Raw genomic sequence first — 18,769 nt, forward strand, 5'->3', positions numbered from 1 at the left:
TCCCTTTCTGCTTATATTTCAAAGAGAACAAGCAATGTCTCTGTTTATCTGTTGTTTTTCCTTGCTATTTCAGACTAACAAATATCTACAGAAGTCTTTGTAAATAACCTTTTCCCTATAGAAAGAAACCTATTTCGACTAACATGCTGTATCATGTAGAACTTGATACACTGCTTTATCTGACCTTTCAGAAATACATTTATTATTTCTTTTAATCCTAATAGGTTCTGCAGTCCAGCTATACAACAGGAAAGGGCCCTATTGAAGTCTGAGGAAAGGTCCTTCTGTGCATACATGACTCGATTCTTTATCTATTCATAACCCCATCCAATATAAACTTAAATTCCCTTTTTCTATTCCTTTGTCGTCTCTACTCTAAATTTTCTAACCACACTTCCACACCACCCCCCCCCCCATATACAGATAAATGCACACAGCTTTAGGTACTTGAGAAAGGTTCTAAAGCCCAGGAACACTAGCCAATAGGCCAGGCTTTGGTACAGTTATGGGTTATTATGCTAACTCAGTGACAGTAAGTTCTTGTTGTTTTTTTTTTTTTTTCTTTCTCCATCCCAATGCACCAGGGAGCTATGACAGGCTCTCATGAGTAACCATGTCTTACCATAGCAGTGGTCCCCTAGGGACAGCATGTGCCCTAGAAGAAGGCATAGAAGGCTTTCCTAGAGGGGCAAGGCACGTATTCAAGGTCTGACCCATTTTTAGCTGCCACCATCCCCTTTCTTTGATAACTTCATATCCAGACACTACCTAGAGCCTTAAAACTTTTTCCTAGTTGTTCACAGTCCTTCCTCAAGAGCCAATCTTCTCAAGAAATAGACACAGAAATGGTTTCAAGTTCAAGATTCCAAGTTCCCATCACACCTCCACTGTTTTCTAGATTTGTGACCTTTTCCAATCTCTTAACTCATTTCAACCACCACTTTCACATTTGTAATTGGACATAATAAAAATCTCTCTGCCTACTTCATAAGGTCCTTGTGAGAATCAAATGAGACTACAGATAAAAACTATAAAGTAATATATAATACACACATGCACGCACACACATACAAAGCAATAAAATTGTTCTTCTGCTATAGTTATTCAAATTCAAGAAACCAAGAGTATTCCTATTACCATGTGTAACATTGAGGCACAGAAACCTATAACAGACAATGCAAAAGATTTATTCAAATACAAAAATTAATCATGGCATTGACATTTTGGTTGAATCTAATATCGGTGTTTACCTGTCTCAGAGAGCAATTTTGTAGCTTCCAGAACCTTCTCAGTATAAACACCAGCTTCATAGTTCTCCATCTCAGCATTGATGATGTGTATAACTCGAGCTGCCCGGCCCCTAATGGCCCCTGCAGTCCGGTCCAGAGTGTCCACGTCCCCTTCTTGGAGGGCTATCACACACTTGTTCACATCCTCCAAGATGTGATTCTCTGTGGAAAAACACACACACATACACACGTGCGCATTGATATGATTTTATGCCACTCACACACTTAGTAAGCAATCTAAGAGAGATTCATCAACTATCATGAGCCATCATGCAAAACATACCTTTATAACACTGAAATAACATTTAAAGAACATAGTGTATAATTACAATAGCAATTCTCAACCTTGAGCACTAGCTAAAGGGCTCACAGCATCATACAGAGTGTGAAGGTGCCATCCTACTAAGTTTCTGATTCCATAGGTCTGGGATGGGGCCCAAGAAATTGCATTTCTACCAAGTTCCCAGGTGATGGTAATGCTGTGGGTTTGGGGACCATACTTTGAACACCACACTTTGAGCATCTTTTTCAATGTTTCAGATTTATTGCATTTTAGTAGTGGTTGTGGCAGTGAACATGAAGTCAACCTGATCACGCAGAAACATTTCCAAACATGACCAGAATCAAGCTCTGGGTGCCTGCTTATTTGATCAGTTTTTATTTAGCAGGCATTTAAGGGAAACTCTAAAACAAACAATTGTCACCTCATCCATCCTTAAGGTCACGTCATGCGCAAGGTATATACAGTAGGAAAACTGACCAGGTAAAGAGGATCACAATGTTCTCCACAGCTAAAATAACATTGGGTCTTGTGGCTGGTTTCGTCAGTTTAGAGTCAAGGTCAGTCACCACTCTCCCTCATTGCCCAAAGTAGAATCAAGGCAGGCAGGCTGGGGAGTTTCACTCTCTAGTAGCATAGAGAAAACATGCAATCTGGTCCCTCATGGTTTTACAAGTATGGAATTTTGTATTTCACATGTCCTAAGTGAGATCTGTAATTATATCCCTTAAACATTCTTTGGAAACACAATTCTAAGGAAATGTTGAAACGTTTAGTGCTCTGTGGAAAGAAAAGAACTTAAGCTGAAAATACACTCACATATACACACACTCACTATAAATAAAGAGAACAAGTGAGAAGTAGTCTAAAGTAATCTGGTAACTTCAAATAATTATAACTGTCAAATTCAACAGTTAATAAAGGATTAAAATAAATTATTACTTCCTCGAGAAGTTTCTAGGGCTACGTGTGAAATTAAAAGTTCCTACCTAAAGAGGGAAAGAGGGTAAGGTATTGCACCAACACCAGTCTCCACCGTGGATCTCTCCTACTTTCCTGAAGCCAGTCAGGCAGAAGGACTAAGCGTTCTGTCAGGACCCTCGGCAGAAACTTGCAAAGTATAACTTACTCTGTGTCATGGAACCTCTGCTTTGGCCTCCTACAATAGGATTACCTCATTTGAACCATTACGGATTTCTGATTTCTACATTCTCTTGTTCCCTAATTTCAAATAGAAATTAGAATAGGAAAAAATGAGACAATTTTAATATTCAGATTTTTTAAACTCACAAGAAGTAATACTTTCTAAATGCTGATATTTTCCTGAGTAAAATAGAAACGGCTGTGACAATTTAGACTTTACCAAATTTTTAGTTTGGTTAAGGAACTTTTGAAAACCACCCCTTTCTGAAATCCTGGATTGTGTCATGCAAACTCACTTAAAAGGACACCTGGGAGAAAGGTTTACTCAAATGCAACTTGGTACAGAATTTCAAATACAAAAATTTGATTTTAAAAGGCCTCTTTCACTGCTCTTCTTGCCGCCCTGCTGGATCTCTCCAGACAATTCAAATATGTCCAGGTCTCCAAAAGTATGCAACTGGGAGGGTCTGCGTATCAAAGCATGCATCCATCCACTATTGTCTTTGAATAACACAGAAGTACAACAAAAACTACTGCTTTTCCATGCATGGAATTTTGAGATCCCATCTCTGTTCTAACTGCATTCAGAACAGAAATGGAATGTGCTAATTATACTATATCCTAATAATTTCTCTGGAGTTGCTAATTTTTTTTAATTCTAAGAAGTCCACTCATGACCTAATATCTTAAAATGAAATGATAGGTTTTAAAGGGGAAAGAAAACAACTATTTCCCAAACTAGAAATGTATAACTCATTTAATTAAGACACAAGAAAAAGAATATGCTTTAATAGATATAAATGATACATATTTGAAGGAGGCTAGCAGAAGCTGAAAACTCAAAACACCAAAAGCATTGCTTTTAATTAGGCAAATCATCAACTAATTCGTTCAATGGTCAGTTTAATAAATCATGCTGTGTGAATAAAGTATTAATTTTATTGGTTTTATAATTTATTGACTAATTTTTCTTAATCAAGTTTTTTTTTTTTTTTTGAAATGCTAAGATAATTTGCTCAGGATTTCCCAGCATTTTCCAATCAGGGTACCCCTTTAAGGGAAAAACGAATCACCATTTCCTCATAATAGTAGTTCTCGTAGTGGATGGTATACATGTAAAGGCTAAGATTTGGAATGCCTTAAAATAGATTTGTATTCTATTAAGCTCAGTACCAACAATGTATTTAAAAAAGAATAGTACCTGTTCCTAGAAACATGTCATCTGGTCAAAAGATCATATGTAATGTATATATGGATTCCCAGACCCCTTATAATAACTTCCCTCCTCATCTCTTCCCAACCCTCTCAGGTCTGAGCCCAACAGTTTGGAAGCACACTGGTCTAGGATCTATCAAGAATTCCAGTGAATTATTTGAAGGCGAAATCCACACTTGATTCATTTTTGCATTCCTGACAGTGCCTTATACACAGCAGGTAATCAAAGAAAAAACACTGAATAAACATGTTTGTTAAAAGGAGACCATTTTATGTACTTTTATTCTAAGGTATTTTCAAGAGAAAGAATTCAAGAAGTAAAGACAGGAATGCTGTCCCAACTAGAAAAGAACACGGTAGAGACAGTAATAATAAAAAGCATAGGTATTCCAGAGAGGGCTCCATTGCTGGGAAAAACCGCTCAGGTACTTTGGATGTCATATCCGGATATGAAGCATGGCTTTTAAACATATCATAAAACACTTGACTGCAATATATTTTGTGATGAATTTGAATTTTTGCAGCCTTACTGTTTCAGAAAAGATGAGTTTTGTTATAAAAATCACCGATGACCAAACTATTTGATTATTATAAAGCTTAAAGATATAGATTCTAAATTCAAAACCTAAGTTCCTTGTTTCCTTCTAAAAATTCTCACAAACTCAAGACTCTGGAGTCAAAAGAAAAATAAGAAAAGGCAGACAACAAAACACAACTCTTGGACATTATGGGATTGAGTTAATCTCTTCTTCAGATCTTAGATGGCTGCTACTATGTGAGCCAAACCCAAGAATTAAACTGTCACACGGTTAATGCCAACACACTTATTTTAAAACACTATTAAAAACTGTAGTTTTTACCCAGTGGGGAAAAACTTAAGTGTTCTAACATAGCCATTTCACTTTTTTATGAGCCTGGGCCACATCTGAAAATTGGTTTTGCTTCTGTAATGTTAATAGCTAGCATCATTGCTCCTGAAACTTGTTGCATTTCATATGGACAAATTAAGCACTCAGGCACACAGTTTCAGGTAGCATGAACAAAACAAAACTGTAGTCTTTTGCAAACAAAGATTTTTTGGTTGTTTTTAAGATAGAGTTCCCTGCCAGAATAGATATTCCCTTAAGAAGAAACTGATACATAAAATGTCATTAATGCCATTCCAAAATATCTCCTGGGCCAGACTTGCAATTTACTGATGCAAATGTTTTGGCTTCAGCTTGGAGAGGAGATGAGAAGTAGTTTCCCCAACAATTGGGCTGTATCCATAGCCCACCGGCAGGACAGAGAAGGCTGGGTCATTATTTGTCAAGTCCGTCTGTAGAAAGGTAGCTGCCACCTCCAATTGTCAACTCCAAAGGCATGCTCCAGCAGGCCCTGCCAAGGCTGGCTCCCTGACAGCGCCTGTTCATTTTCCTGTCATGGCATGCCGCGGCACTTGTACCGCTGGGGTTGGACTGCACAGTGTTATCAGCGGAAGCCAAAGCCTTTTCTTGTTGCTGGTAATAATGAGATGCACAAAGGAATGGCAGGGAGAAAGATGGCAAAGAGGCAGGGCTGGTGGAAGAAAATTAAGAAAAGCTTTGCACTATTGAAACGGTCTGAGATAAGACCTCCTCACCTTGCTTTTCCCTACTCTCAGAAATTTTTGTACATGCATTTAAAGAAAAGGAGAAGTTGGGAAATTTTTAAGTTCTGAAATGATTCCTCTTTGCAAAAGGTAGTCCAATGCATATTTTCTACTCATTTGCAGGAAAAGGGGGATGAAGAATAACATTTCCAGCTATCAGGATTGCTGTGAGATCTGAGGCTGGTTAGGGAGAGCCGCTGCCCTGTCTGGGGGGGCGGGCACTATAGTCATCCTGGCAAACACTGACAAGACATGAGACAGAGGCGGCCACCCTCTTATTCCACACCATCCAAATCCCCAGCATGTCTACCTAAACCATTGCTATGCATTGCATGAGAAATGCACTTCTGAGATATCTTTTACATTATTAGGACTCAGCCATCAACGAAGCCAATCTCAGAAATGGCAACGTATTAAGGTCTTTATCAGCTAGCCACCAGATATGGGGGTATTTAAATGAACAGCTGCTTTGAAAAGTCACCAGAAACAGAGCATCTTGGGAGTGAAAAACAAGACAGGCTTTTGAAAAAGATGAGAGAGTGGAATGAGGGTACCAGAGGTGGAGAGAAGAGAACCCAACGAAAGCTGGAAGCACCAACGGTAATTTCCCACTATCCTAACTTACTGAGAATTATGTAGCTTCTGAAGAGGATAATCAGGATTTTCATACCGTCTCTGCCCAGTTACCTCCCCACTCAGTGCAGGCCCTGGGATACTAATATCTTTATTGCAGATTTTGGGGGAGAATTAAAGCAAACAGCATATTGTCAGGCAAATTCTAGACACTGAAGAGGTATTCACTCATGTTTCCCATTTTTCTTCTCTTGCTCTCCATGGTTTCAAAGTTGGGTTTTTGATTATCCGTCAGATCTACAGATTGGACTCTGCTGCTCTCAGACATAAGCTTCAAACACAAGCCCCCAGTGGGAATTCATTGTCTGTTTCTTCATGAAAAGCAAAGACTGCACCTAGACAGTATTTCCAAATATGATGAGCTCCCCCAGAAATTCCTTCTACAGTGTTGCAGTCAGATGCCCCTTCTGCCTGGATCCCACCAGCAATGCTGTGACCCCTTTCCTCTCAGGCCTCAGTTGGCCAAGGACAGGCAGGCCCTGGTCAAGGCCAGGTCTACCTCTGGGTAGAGTCAGCATCTGGTCAGTTTGAATTATCAAGGTTCACTTGATTACCTTTAATGCCTCACAAAGGAGGCTGATGTTTGCAGCAACCCCCTCCCCAACTCATCCCACAGAGACTCTTCTTGGTGAACTGTGCCAAATGTGTGTGGGCAAATATGTTTAGAGAAAGGTATCACAAACCTGGGTAACTTCACTTGTTGGAAAAAATGACCCCTTTAGACACAGCCAAATTGGGCTAGCTGACTTTTTATTATTATTATTATTATTATTATTATTATTATTATGTTAAAATATAAACCATGAGAACTAACCAATCTCACATCTCATACCCTTTTTTAAGATGGGTGATTCGGATGTATCCAAGGCCAATCTGCTTTAAAAACTCTAGAAGCTAAAAAGAAACCCATGTCTCCTTAAATAATCTCTTCAGGTTGCTTATCTCTTTATCAGAAAGTTGTGTTTCCACACCCGACCCCCATGCTTTGACCCATTGTTTTGAAATAATGTGCACACAAAAGAAAAATTTCCAAGAGGGTGTTACAGTCACATTTGCAGAGATGACTGAAAGCTTACAGGGCCAAGAAAAGCACTTGAAACCGAGGCCCATGACATTTTCAAGATATTCCTAATTCTGTTCTCCAGTTGCCTTGAAAGGGCCTATTTGTGATTACCTGAGACAGAAAGGAAGTCATCCACTGAGGTGATGTCATCCACAGCCTCTGTCAACACTCGGACCTGCTTCTCCCACTGGTCTTTGAAGACGTCCATGTTGTCCTGAGCAACTTTGCTCTGTGGTCGGGCAGCCAGTGTGAGAGCAGCATTGATGACCTATTTGTTAGAAACAATCCAGAAAGATGCTGACTACACTATTTAAGAAAGAAACAAGAAGGTCAGAGATCACATTGAAACCCTGGACCCTGTAGTTTGTCAGGGGTTCTAAGTGGGTTCTCAGTGTTCAGAAGACAATCAGAAACATGAAACATGAAGTATGTTATCAGCTACCATTAGTTTTTGTTTACGCTGTGTTTCTTCTCTTTTAAATGGACAGATTTTATGTTTTTTGTTTTGTCTTTAGCTCTTATTTATTTTTCAGAGACAGAGAGAGATAGAGTGTGAGTAGGGGAGGGGCAGAGAGAGAGGGAGACACAGAATCTGAAGCAGGCTCCAGGCTCTGAACTGTCAGCACAGAGCCTGATATGAGGCTTGAACCCATGAACCGTGAGATGACCTGAGCTGAAGTCAGACGCTTAACTGACTGAGCCGCTCAGGCTCCCCTCTTCTTTGTTTTAAGATATAGTAATTAGCCTCAGGTTTCAAAAAGTGTTTACTGGACAAGTCCTATTTACTTAATTCAGATGTGGTAGAAAGCTAACTCCTGTTCTACATGTGCAAAGTTGTAATTTAGTTGAGACAAGGAAAATAGTAATGGAACATTTAAAAATCAGCCCAAAATAAACAGAACAAAGGCAGTATGAGTGGAAAAGACAATAATTACCAGAGTTATTCTGAATACTGGAACAGTTAGAAATTCTTTTTGAGAAAGGTACACCTTGAAACAGCTCAGGAATGATGGCAAGACAAGGCAGGGAGGGACATGAGGGCCTGAGTAGAGAAGTCTCTGAGTATCAGGTCACCAATGGGCTTTTGAAACAAAGTAGATGAGGCTTACCTGGGGACACAGGCTGTCAATCTGGGTGGCTGCCATCCGGACTAATTTCACCCCTTCCTCATTGTTGGAAATGGAACAGGCCAAGTTGGCAACCTGGATTGAAAAGGACTTGAGTGAAAATCATGTTGGGGCAAAGGGGAAGTGTACTGTTGCATGACCTTACTCCTTCTCTGGAGTCATCTCTTCCAGGGGAATCCTGCTACAAATAAGGATGCCTTTCAGTGATTTACCAAATATTACTAGTTACTATGCTACATTAGACATTTAGTCCAGAAAAGTAAGGTGCTAATAGCAAATTATTGCTTCAAGATTCTCAAGCACACACAATAATGTATTTTAACTGGGTTGCTTTGATCCGTTTTCCTCTGTGGACTGCTCTTGTGACTTATACTCTCACTTGAGCTCCCTAATACTCATCATGAAGTGTGGCCATGATTTTGGCCACACAAGCGCTAAACTCTGACCAGCGAGAGAGACACTGCAGTGCACTTAGGATTTAAAGGAGATTCACAAGAAGTTGAAAATGAAGGCGTTCTACCCCAAGGAACCCATATCTGCCTGTCAGAGTCTGTCAGGAAACTGCTAGTCTACCAGTAGCCCACTCGAGGACTTTCAGGGGGCAGGCAGGTCTGAGAAACAGATAGGAAAGGCTGATATAATCCAGTAGGCAACGATACAGTGTACAACAAATTAGAATATGTGAGTTTAGTAAAAAGGCATTCAGTTTTAATTTTTTTTAAAACATTATACCAGCCAAAACAGCTGCACTGAATTTAAGCTCCCTGGTCAAGCGTTTCAATTTGTATTATTCCTCCTCTTCAAGGAGTGAGAGGTGGTAATACAAGGTCAGATTGATTGGCCAAGGTCAACAGCACACAAAGCTACCATCAGAACACTGATCAGTCCCATCAGACTGATGCCAAGAGGACAAGAGGATGGGGATTAGAAAGGGCAAAGGAGAAGAGAACGGCCACCGGGGCTAGGAGCAGGAGGGCAAGTAGAACAAGTGATTAGCAGACTGAGAATCCCCTGAGCCTTGTGGCCACCTGCCCTTTTGTATCCTGCCACCTCTGCTCTCCAAAACCAGGCTGCCTCTCTACCATGACTTCATGCCCTGGGAGATTAAAATGCAACACACGTGCGGAGTTCCGAATGCAAAAGAAAGCTTAGTCAGACAGTGTGAAGAGCATGGAACTGGAGGTCAGGAGGCTTAACCAATAACTAGTTACAGAGTCACTTCACATTTGGAGGGCCGTTTCCTTATCAGCAAAAGGATATAGGTAGATGGTGATACTAGGAATGCTCACAAAGATTACTTCAGTAAATCATTATCATTGAGAATCCCATTTTGAAGCTTTTAAGGAAGAACACTTTACATCTATTGTAGTGAGAATATGTACTATGAGAAACCACAGATGGTATTTCCAAACGTTAATCATCAGTTTCTTATATTTTATAGTTTATCTTGGATTCTTCAGATAATTTTCACCATTTTACTCAGTTTTCCAAGTACGTCTGTTTGAAAGACAATATACCTTCCTGCATCCATTTATAGGATACTAAATGCCCAGAGGTATGAGGCTTCTTGGAGGCAAAGCAAGAATTACAGGTTCTCCATTTTTTTGTTATATTGTTTCCACTCCATATTTTTATTTATCTTTGTTGTATTTATATTCCAGTGTATTTTATATTCCAAACATCACATGATGTATGTGACATAGAATTGGTGCTCAATACATGTGTTTTGAATTAAAGAGCAGTTTTAATAGTTTTTTATTGCATATATTTGAAATACATCCTAAAGACACTCTCAAAGATATAGTTGAGTTACCCCTTTAATCTGACTAGACAAAGTTCATACCACCTTCTAGCAGATATTTACCAACACTATGGTGCTAAACAATGATTCCTATTTTTTGGTCCACTGTTTGAGTCCAGAATGCAGAGCTCCTTGTTCACAGTGGCATGGAAAAAAAAAAAAAAAAAAAAAAAAAAAACAAACAAACTCGGGGTGGTGTGAATTCTCCAGAAAGACGTATACATTTAATTTACAATTCTTTAATCTTCAAGTGATTTCTTCCTAATTCTATTGTTGAACAGCCTTCCATTTTATGAAATGAGGATTTCAGATGGTTTTGTTTTCTATCATCCTTTCCTGGTGTGTGAGACTTGCAATCACACTCTTGCACAGCAGTGGACATAAGCTGAAGAGTTCGGCATGTGGCTCTATAGAATGACAACAAGGGAGCCTTGGGGCTGAGAAAAACTAGGCTCCTGAGTGAAGGAGATGCCAACCAATAACTTCCACATGGTGATAACAGACTCTTCCTTGTGTATCTTTTGAAATGGGTCTTCATCCTTTATTTAAATAAACTCTATTATGACTTAGATCTAATATGGGAACCTCATTGCCTGGTTGAATCTAATTAGGGGGAACAGGGCTAGTAACACCTAGAAAAAACGAAGAGCCAACAACCCCGAAAGTCCTTTAATTATTCTCCTTAATTTACTGATCCATAAATCCTGAAGTCTGGCAGCCTCCACTCTGCAATGAGCTCCTGCTGTTTAAGTCCACTTAAAATCAGAATTTTATTTACCTTGTATTATACTCTGAAACATTCTGAAACTATTTCCAACACGATGCTCAGGATTTCACAATTTCCAAAGGCAGGCAGGTTTACATATCTTAAATTGGCCATGGATTCCATCCAAATTCCTGTTTTCCTTAGGCTTGCCTTTCTGCTTCTCACTGGACCCATTGGCATGATGGTGACTCTGAACATGGTTGTAATACACCGTGATTTCTACAACTCTGGCACCAAACACTGAGTTTCCATCTTTGAGGCAGCTCCCAATCATTATTGTATCTTAAAATGCCTGCTCATATCCTAGCAATAGTCCAAGACCACTGTATACACATAGTAAGTACTTGATTACTTATTTTACCTGTTCTTTAACTACAGGTCTGATGCTATACTAGAAACCCATAAGATAAAATGTCCTATTTTTCAAATCACAAGATTCCCCCCACACACCTTGTTTTTTTTTAACCAATTTATCATGATAACCTTTCTAAGGGAGGTGGGGCAGGAAGGGAATGGTAAAGTAGAATTTTTAGACATTTGAAAAAGATTAATATGAGTTAAAGAATAGACAGTAGTTATGCTAAGTGAAATAAGTCATACAGAGGAAGACAGATACCATATGTTTTCACTCTTATGTGGATCCTGAGAAGCTTAACAGAAGACCATGGGGTAAGGGAAGAAAAAAAAAAAAAGGTTAGAGAGGGAGGGAGCCAAAAAATAAGAGACTCTTAAAAACTTAGAATAAACTGAGGGTTGATGGGGGGTGGGAGGGAGGGGAAAGTGGCTGAAGGGCATTGAGGTGGGCACCTGTGGGGATGAGCACTGGGTGTTGTATGGAAACCAATTTGAAAATAAATTTCATATGAAAAAAAATAGACAATAGATTAACTGATTACGGTTACCAGGCTGCAACCCAAAAGATGTTGAGCAATATGTTTAAATTTAATAAAACCTTGAAACCTGCTTGAGTCAACCAAGCAGGTAACATTTACCGGCTGGCTGTGGCTTCTGATTTTTCCACTCTCGAATTGTTGACAAATTAGCTGAGGCAACAGGAGTCATCTGCCATCATGGAATCTTAGGAAACAATAAAGCATATCATTTATGGTTAGGTGTTGGGCTATTTAGATTGCTTTGGGATTTCTGAAAGGAACCAGATCATGAGTAAAAATGGCATTGCTCCTTGCTTTAGCTAACCATGCTAAATTCCCAACAATCTCTTTGGAAAGGAAACCCTCCTCTATACCTTCTGAGAACAATGAATTTGGGGAAGCCAAAGCTGAAAAGACTGAGCCAAATCTTCTATCTTTGACTTAGTGTCTCAAAAACCAGTTATCTTGAGGAAAAGGAGGAAGCTTAGCAGCCATCACTAAATTGTGTGCTGCTACCTACAAGGGCCTTAGGAGTTCAGAGAAAAGAACAATCAGTAGTCCTGGGAGGGAATCAGTCAGCACATCATGGAGAGGTAGGATATCCATCTTGTAACACTTCTCTTCTGATTGCCTAATTAGTATAATTTTCAGGATTCTCAAAGATTATGATATTTTGCTCTTCTGGAGGCACACTGTGTAAACAGGTGAAACAAACAATGATATCACCAGCAAGATTAGAAAGACAAGAAGTCAGCAAGGGGAAGTGATACAGATTCCCTTAAGAAAGTAACTTGCTTCTTGGGAGTGCCTGGGTGGCTCAGTCCCATAACCACCCAACTCTTTTTTTTTTTTTTTTTCAATATATGAAGTTTATTGTCAAATTGGTTTCCATACAACACCCAGTGCTCATCCCAAAATGTGCCCTCCTCAATACCCATCACCCACCCTCCCCTCCCTCCCACCTCCCATCAACCCTCAGTCTGTTCTCAGTTTTTAAGAGTCTCTTATGCTTTGGCTCTCTCCCACTCTAACCTCTTTTTTTTTTTTTTCCTTCCCCTTCCCCATGGATTTCTGTTAAGTTTCTCAGGATCCACATAAGAGTGAAACCATATGGTATCTGTCTTTCTCTGTATGGCTTATTTCACTTAGCATAACACTCTCCAGTTCCATCCACGTTGCTACAAAAGGCCATATTTCATTCTTTCTCATTGCCACGTAGTACTCCATTATGTATATAAACCACAATTTCTTTATCCATTCATCAGTTGATGAACATTTAGGCTCTTTCCATAATTTGGCTATTGTTGAGAGTGCTGCTATAAACATTGGGGTACAAGTGCCCCTATGCATCAGTACTCCTGTATCCCTTGGGTAAATTCCTAGCAGTGCTATTGCTGGGTCATAGGGTAGGTCTATTTTTAATTTTTTGAGGGACCTCCATACTGTTTTCCAGAGTGGCTGCACCAATTTGCATTCCCACCAACAGTGCAAGAGGGTTCCCGTCTCTCCACATCCTCTCCAGCATCTATAGTCTCCTGATTTCTTCATTTTGGCCACTCTGACTGGCATGGGGTGATATTTGAGTGTGGTTTTGATTTGTATTTCCCTGATAAGGAGCGACGTTGAACATCTTTTCATGTGCCTGTTGGCCATCCGGATGTCTTCTTTAGAGAAGTGTCTATTCATGTTTTCTGCCCATTTCTTCACTGGGTTATTTGTTTTTTGGGTGTGGAGTTTGGTGAGCTCTTTATAGGTTTTGGATACTAGCCCTTTGTCCGATATGTCATTTGCAAATATCTTCTCCCATTCTGTTGGTTGCCTTTTAGTTTTGTTGGTTGTTTCCTTTGCTGTGCAGAAGCTTTTTACCTTCATAAGGTCCCAGTAGTTCACTTTTGCTTTTAATTCCCTTGCCTTTGGGGATGTGTCGAGTAAGAAATTGCTACTGCTGAGGTCAGAGAGGTCTTTTCCTGCTTTCTCCTCTAGGGTTTTGGTGGTTTCCTGTCTCACATTCAGGTCCTTTATCCATTTTGAGTTTATTTTTGTGAATGGTGTGAGAAAGTGGTCTAGTTTCAATCTTCTGCATGTTGCTGTCCAGTTCTCCCAGCACCATTTGTTAAAGAGACTGTCTTTTTTCCATTGGATATTCTTTCCTGCTTTGTCAAAGATGAGTTGGCCATACGTTTGTGGGTCTAGTTCTGGGGTTTCTATTCTATTCCATTGGTCTATGTGTCTGTTTTTGTGCCAGTACCATGCTGTCTTGATGATTACAGCTTTGTATTAGAGGCTAAAGTATGGGATTGTGATGCTTCCTGCTTTGGTCTTCTTCTTCAAAATTACTTTGGCTATTCGGGGCCTTTTGTGTTTCCATATGAATTTTAGGATTGCTTGTTCTAGTTTTGAGAAGAATGCTGGTGCAACTTTGATTGGGATTGCATTGAATGTATAGATAGCTTTGGGAACACCCAACTCTTGACTTCACCTCAGGTCATGATCTCATGGTTCTTAAGTTCAAGTCCTTCATCGGGCTCTGCACTGACAGCATGAAGGCTGCTTGGGATTCTGTCTCCCTCTCTCGGTGCCCCTCCCTTGCTTGCTCTCTCAAAAAATAAATTAAAAAAATTAAAAAAAAATAAGTTTATTTATATATTTTGAGAAAGATAGAGAGAAAGTGGGGGAGGGGCAAAGAGAGGGACAGAGAGAATTGCAAGCAGGCTCTGCACTGGCAGCATGGAGACCCATGCAGGGCCTGAACTCACAAACCATGAGATCACGACCTCAGCCGAAACCAAGAATTGGACATTTAACTGACCGAGCCACTCAGGCACCACTAAAATTTTTTTAAAAAGAAAGTAACTTGCTCCTTGAACTGCATTTGTACCATCGGCATCCACTCCCTAACCTTTTAATAATAAACACAGTTGGCCAGAAGCAGATATTTCAGAGACGATGATGGCAGAGTTAAAATTGACAAAATCATAAATGCTTAGAGTCCTCACAAAAATATACTGTGATCATTTAAAACACACAATGTTTTCCATTACCAAACAACAAAACAAAAACCAAAAACCCACACAGTTCAAATCTCCAAACAAACAGCCCATCATGGCTGTGAAATTTGGTTTTGTGTAGACATCACTACCCAAAGTAGCTCCATCTCAAAAATGCCATAGACTTGTCGCAACATTTACAAGTAAAGCCAAAATGCCTGGAAGGCTGAGCTTTAATTAAACATTAAAAACCTCTGCTAATAAAGTATTTAGGCATTTAACTCCAAAGTGATACGAGGTGCATCAGAAAGACGAGAACATTTTCTTCTTTTCTAGTCCTGGAAATCAAATTACATTTTTTAATATTCGTAATTGTGTTCAACTCCAAACACCAGCACATATTCAGTGCATTCAACCCCCAAAACACTTTATCATTTCATTAATTTTTACAGCTTCAGGTATCATTGTGGTGTTTTAAGAAGAGCATACTATTGAAATAAAGTAGAAATAGCAATTTGGAGGTTTATAAAGTGCTTGTTCCTCATGTTAATATTGCTTCATCATTGTAAATTTGAGCACAAAATGAAGTTATTTACTACTAAAAGGGAATTTATGGCATGTCTAGTCACCACAGTCACCTATCCATATAAAACCATAAAGAGATGATGCCACAAATTCCACACCAGCTGTTGTTCTCTAGAACACTCAGGGGAGTGAAGGGTGCTATGGTCTCGGTCTGAAGATTTACTCAGTTATCTGCACTGATAAGATCAGCACACAAACGGCATTAAAATATATGTGCCTAGCTTGTATAGAATTTGTAGGTTTCTACAGAATACGCCTCTTATGTTACAGATGGGGTTTTATAATTCAGGAAGAGACAAGATGATACCCTTGCCTGAAATGTGAGAGGAAAGACAGAAGGAGCTGATATTAAGACAGAGGGATTTGACCTTAAGAGGATGATGGACTTCCACAGACATGGACATCTGAGCATATTTCATGGCCACCTTCACAATTTGATTTGAGAAGAGCTTGAAAGGTCTGGATGTCCCAGAACATGTTTGTTTCATGCTGAGATGTCATGGAATCCTTTTAAAATGCAGCTGCTTCGGGCTGAGATGAGTTTATCAACTTCACTGCTAGTAACTTAAGTTCTGAAGGTTAGAGGGCACAGCCAGCAGGGATAATGTGATCAGGGAAGAATGGCAAAGGAGAGGGTGGCAGCTGGGGGACAGCAAGACAACACTGCAGGGGGGTGGGGCAGAAGGAAGTAAGAAGTACTTTTATGCTCCTGTCTTTAATGACCTCTCTAAAGCATCTGGAACTCTTGATTATTCTATACATTTTAATTTTTAATATCATACAATGGTCAGGATCTTGGGCTATGCAGTTGGGCAGCTTGGGGTTTGTATCTTGACTCTTGTCCTTCCTTGCTGAGCAGGGTACTTTACCTCTGTAAGCCTCGATTTTCTCAACTATAAAATAGAACTATAAAATAACAAAAAAGTGGCAATAAGGTTGAAATGAAACATGACTAGAGTACTTAAGTCAACTTGGTTGAGCATCCAACTCTTGATTTTGGCTCAGGTCATGATCCCAAGGTTGTGGGATTGAGCCCCAAGTTGGGCTTCACATTGAATGTGGAGCCTGCTTAGGATTCTCCCCCTCTCCCGCTCTGTCTCTCTCTCTCTCTCTCTTCCTCTGCCACTCTCCCGTGTGCTCTGTCTCTCAAATAAAAATTAAAAAAAATTAAGTTCTTATTGTTAATATTACTACATAGGAAGTAACAGAGGCAGTGATAGAAAATAAAGGGATGTCTACTTTACATATGATCAATCATACAATTTATCCTTTCATTACGCATAATTTTATTAAAGTTGTGATCTCCACTTGCGTCTTGCTCACTGCTTATATCACAAATATTTTCCAGATTCTCTATATACCTGTAACTATTTTTTTAATAATTAGTAAGATTCTTGAATGTTTTTGCTTCATTATTTGGTAAGTCAATTCCCTTTAAAAAGGGAATTTATTTAAAGGAGTTTCCAGTGTTTGCTTTTACCAAAAACAAAGTAGCATACATACGTCTTTACGCATCCAGTTTTTGCTGCCATCAGAAGTGGACTTTCTGGGACAAGCAAACTGTTCCAGCACTTGCTTACATGTGGCCATAATGCTTGCCGAAAGCCCCCTAACAACAAATGAATTGCTAATTCTCCAATGTCAGTAGCATCAAATCCCACACTCTGACACTGTTTCTTCTTGCCTTCTCAGCCATAACCACATCATCTGAACACCTTTCCAACCTTCATTCTACAAATCAGTCATATTCTACCAGTATAAATCAGCATTGCTTAAAAAGTCACTTTACTGGCCACCTGGGTGGCTCAGTTGGTTAAGCGTCCAACTTGCAGTCTGGTAAAAGTCACTTTACTGGCTTCCGCTCTGGTCATGATCTCAGCTTGTGAATTCAAGCCCCGCATTGGGGTCTCTGCTTTCGGCACAGAGCCCACTTCAGATCCTTTGTCCCCATCTCTCTCTGCTGCTCCCTACTTGCACTCTCTCTCTCTCAAAAATAAATAAACATTAAAAAAAAAAAGCCACATCATGTTTTCTTCAGTGAGACTGTGAATTCTTGTAGGACGGAAGACTTCACTACACCTAGCACATAGCTGGGATCACAGATACTCAATTCCAATTTTTTCATTTACCAAATCCCCCAGGTTCCCTCCATATGTATAAAGCAGAGGACTATTCAACTTGTCATAACCTGGTCATAGCTAGAAGGGCCCCAAGTTCTAGGATCTGATATTGGGAACAAGTGTATGTTCTCTGTGCCATCCTTTTTGCAGCTTATCAAATCAGCATTGAGCAGTTAATACTAAATGAAACTTGTACAAAATCCTGCCACATGATGCTAGGCAGCGATTTCTTCCCAACCCCACCACACTTCGTATCCTGGCCTAGGCTTCTAATCTATTAGAACACAAATCTGCATTCCTAGGGCTCCTTGGGGATACAGAACAGCACTTTTGTCTGTGTTCTTAGGTACATATACCACTTGAAAATGCTGTTTGCATGCCTCTGCCCAAATTAAAGTGATCAGTCTGCCCTGTTGACTTTAATGGAGGTAATCACCAGTTCACATTCATGAACAAATTGATGTGCTTGCTTCATAGCTGAATCATCAGCATAAATCTATACCTTTCATATATAAAAACCTCAGTGGCTTAAAATAATGCAATAAAATATAACCTAATGCCTTCTTGATGCCTGTTCATCAATAATGTGTGGCTATGTGAAGAGGATAGGAGAGATTTAGAATATGTTATCTAAAATCATGCAGTGAATATAATGTCATTTTAATTACTGAAGGCCTCCTGGGATTCTGTTTTCTCCATCCTTTCATTGAGGAAATGAATTATTATTTTCACTGTTATTTGGTTTTTCAGAGTCCCATGTAATAAATGTAATCTTAGCTGATTTCCAAGTGAATAGAACATGTTGACCTTCATATATGTAAGATGACTCCCTCAGGGGGCCCAGAGCCCCAGGATCTGTCTCTGGCAGTGGAGACTTTTAGCAGAAGCCCACGAATTTTTCAAAAGATCTAGATGAATAAACAAGTGCATCTACTCTGTATAGCCTGGTCATACATTTTAAGATGACAAGTGAAGTGTGGAATCAAGGCCATAACCACAGTGCAGAGGGAATCTCTATCCAAGCCAATACTGAATGTGTGACTTCAGCCCCCTTTGCACAAAATTCCAACTTGAAAAGAGAGAAGTCCCTACTTCTACTTTATGCCTCAGGGGTTATTTTTGTTTTTTGTTTTTTTTTGTTTGTTTGTTTGTTTTGTTTTTGAGGGGTGGGGGGATAGGGGGCAGTGGTGAAGATGCCTCCATCAGTTAAATTGTTAGTAATTGGCCAAAGCTATTCATGGTCCACATGTCTCTGAAG

At 39.6% G+C, this 18,769-nt stretch overlaps 1 protein-coding gene across 5 annotated transcripts in view; it reads right to left on the minus strand.

Moving 5' to 3' along the window:
- Nucleotides 1–18,769, minus strand: part of CTNNA2 (catenin alpha 2) — a 1,103,782-nt gene that overhangs the window by 108,303 nt on the left and 976,710 nt on the right. For all 5 annotated transcript variants that reach the window (XM_058683538.1, XM_058683541.1, XM_058683540.1 and 2 more), the window contains 3 exons: nucleotides 8,363–8,455; nucleotides 7,365–7,521; nucleotides 1,251–1,451 (listed from right to left, as the gene is read on the minus strand). In XM_058683538.1, coding sequence (XP_058539521.1) covers nucleotides 1,251–1,451; nucleotides 7,365–7,521; nucleotides 8,363–8,455 — 451 coding nt within the window. The remainder of the gene's footprint in view (nucleotides 1–1,250; nucleotides 1,452–7,364; nucleotides 7,522–8,362; nucleotides 8,456–18,769) is intronic.

The sequence above is a fragment of the Neofelis nebulosa genome, chromosome 9 (assembly GCF_028018385.1).
Source record: "Neofelis nebulosa isolate mNeoNeb1 chromosome 9, mNeoNeb1.pri, whole genome shotgun sequence".
Classification (NCBI taxonomy): domain Eukaryota; kingdom Metazoa; phylum Chordata; class Mammalia; order Carnivora; family Felidae; genus Neofelis; species Neofelis nebulosa.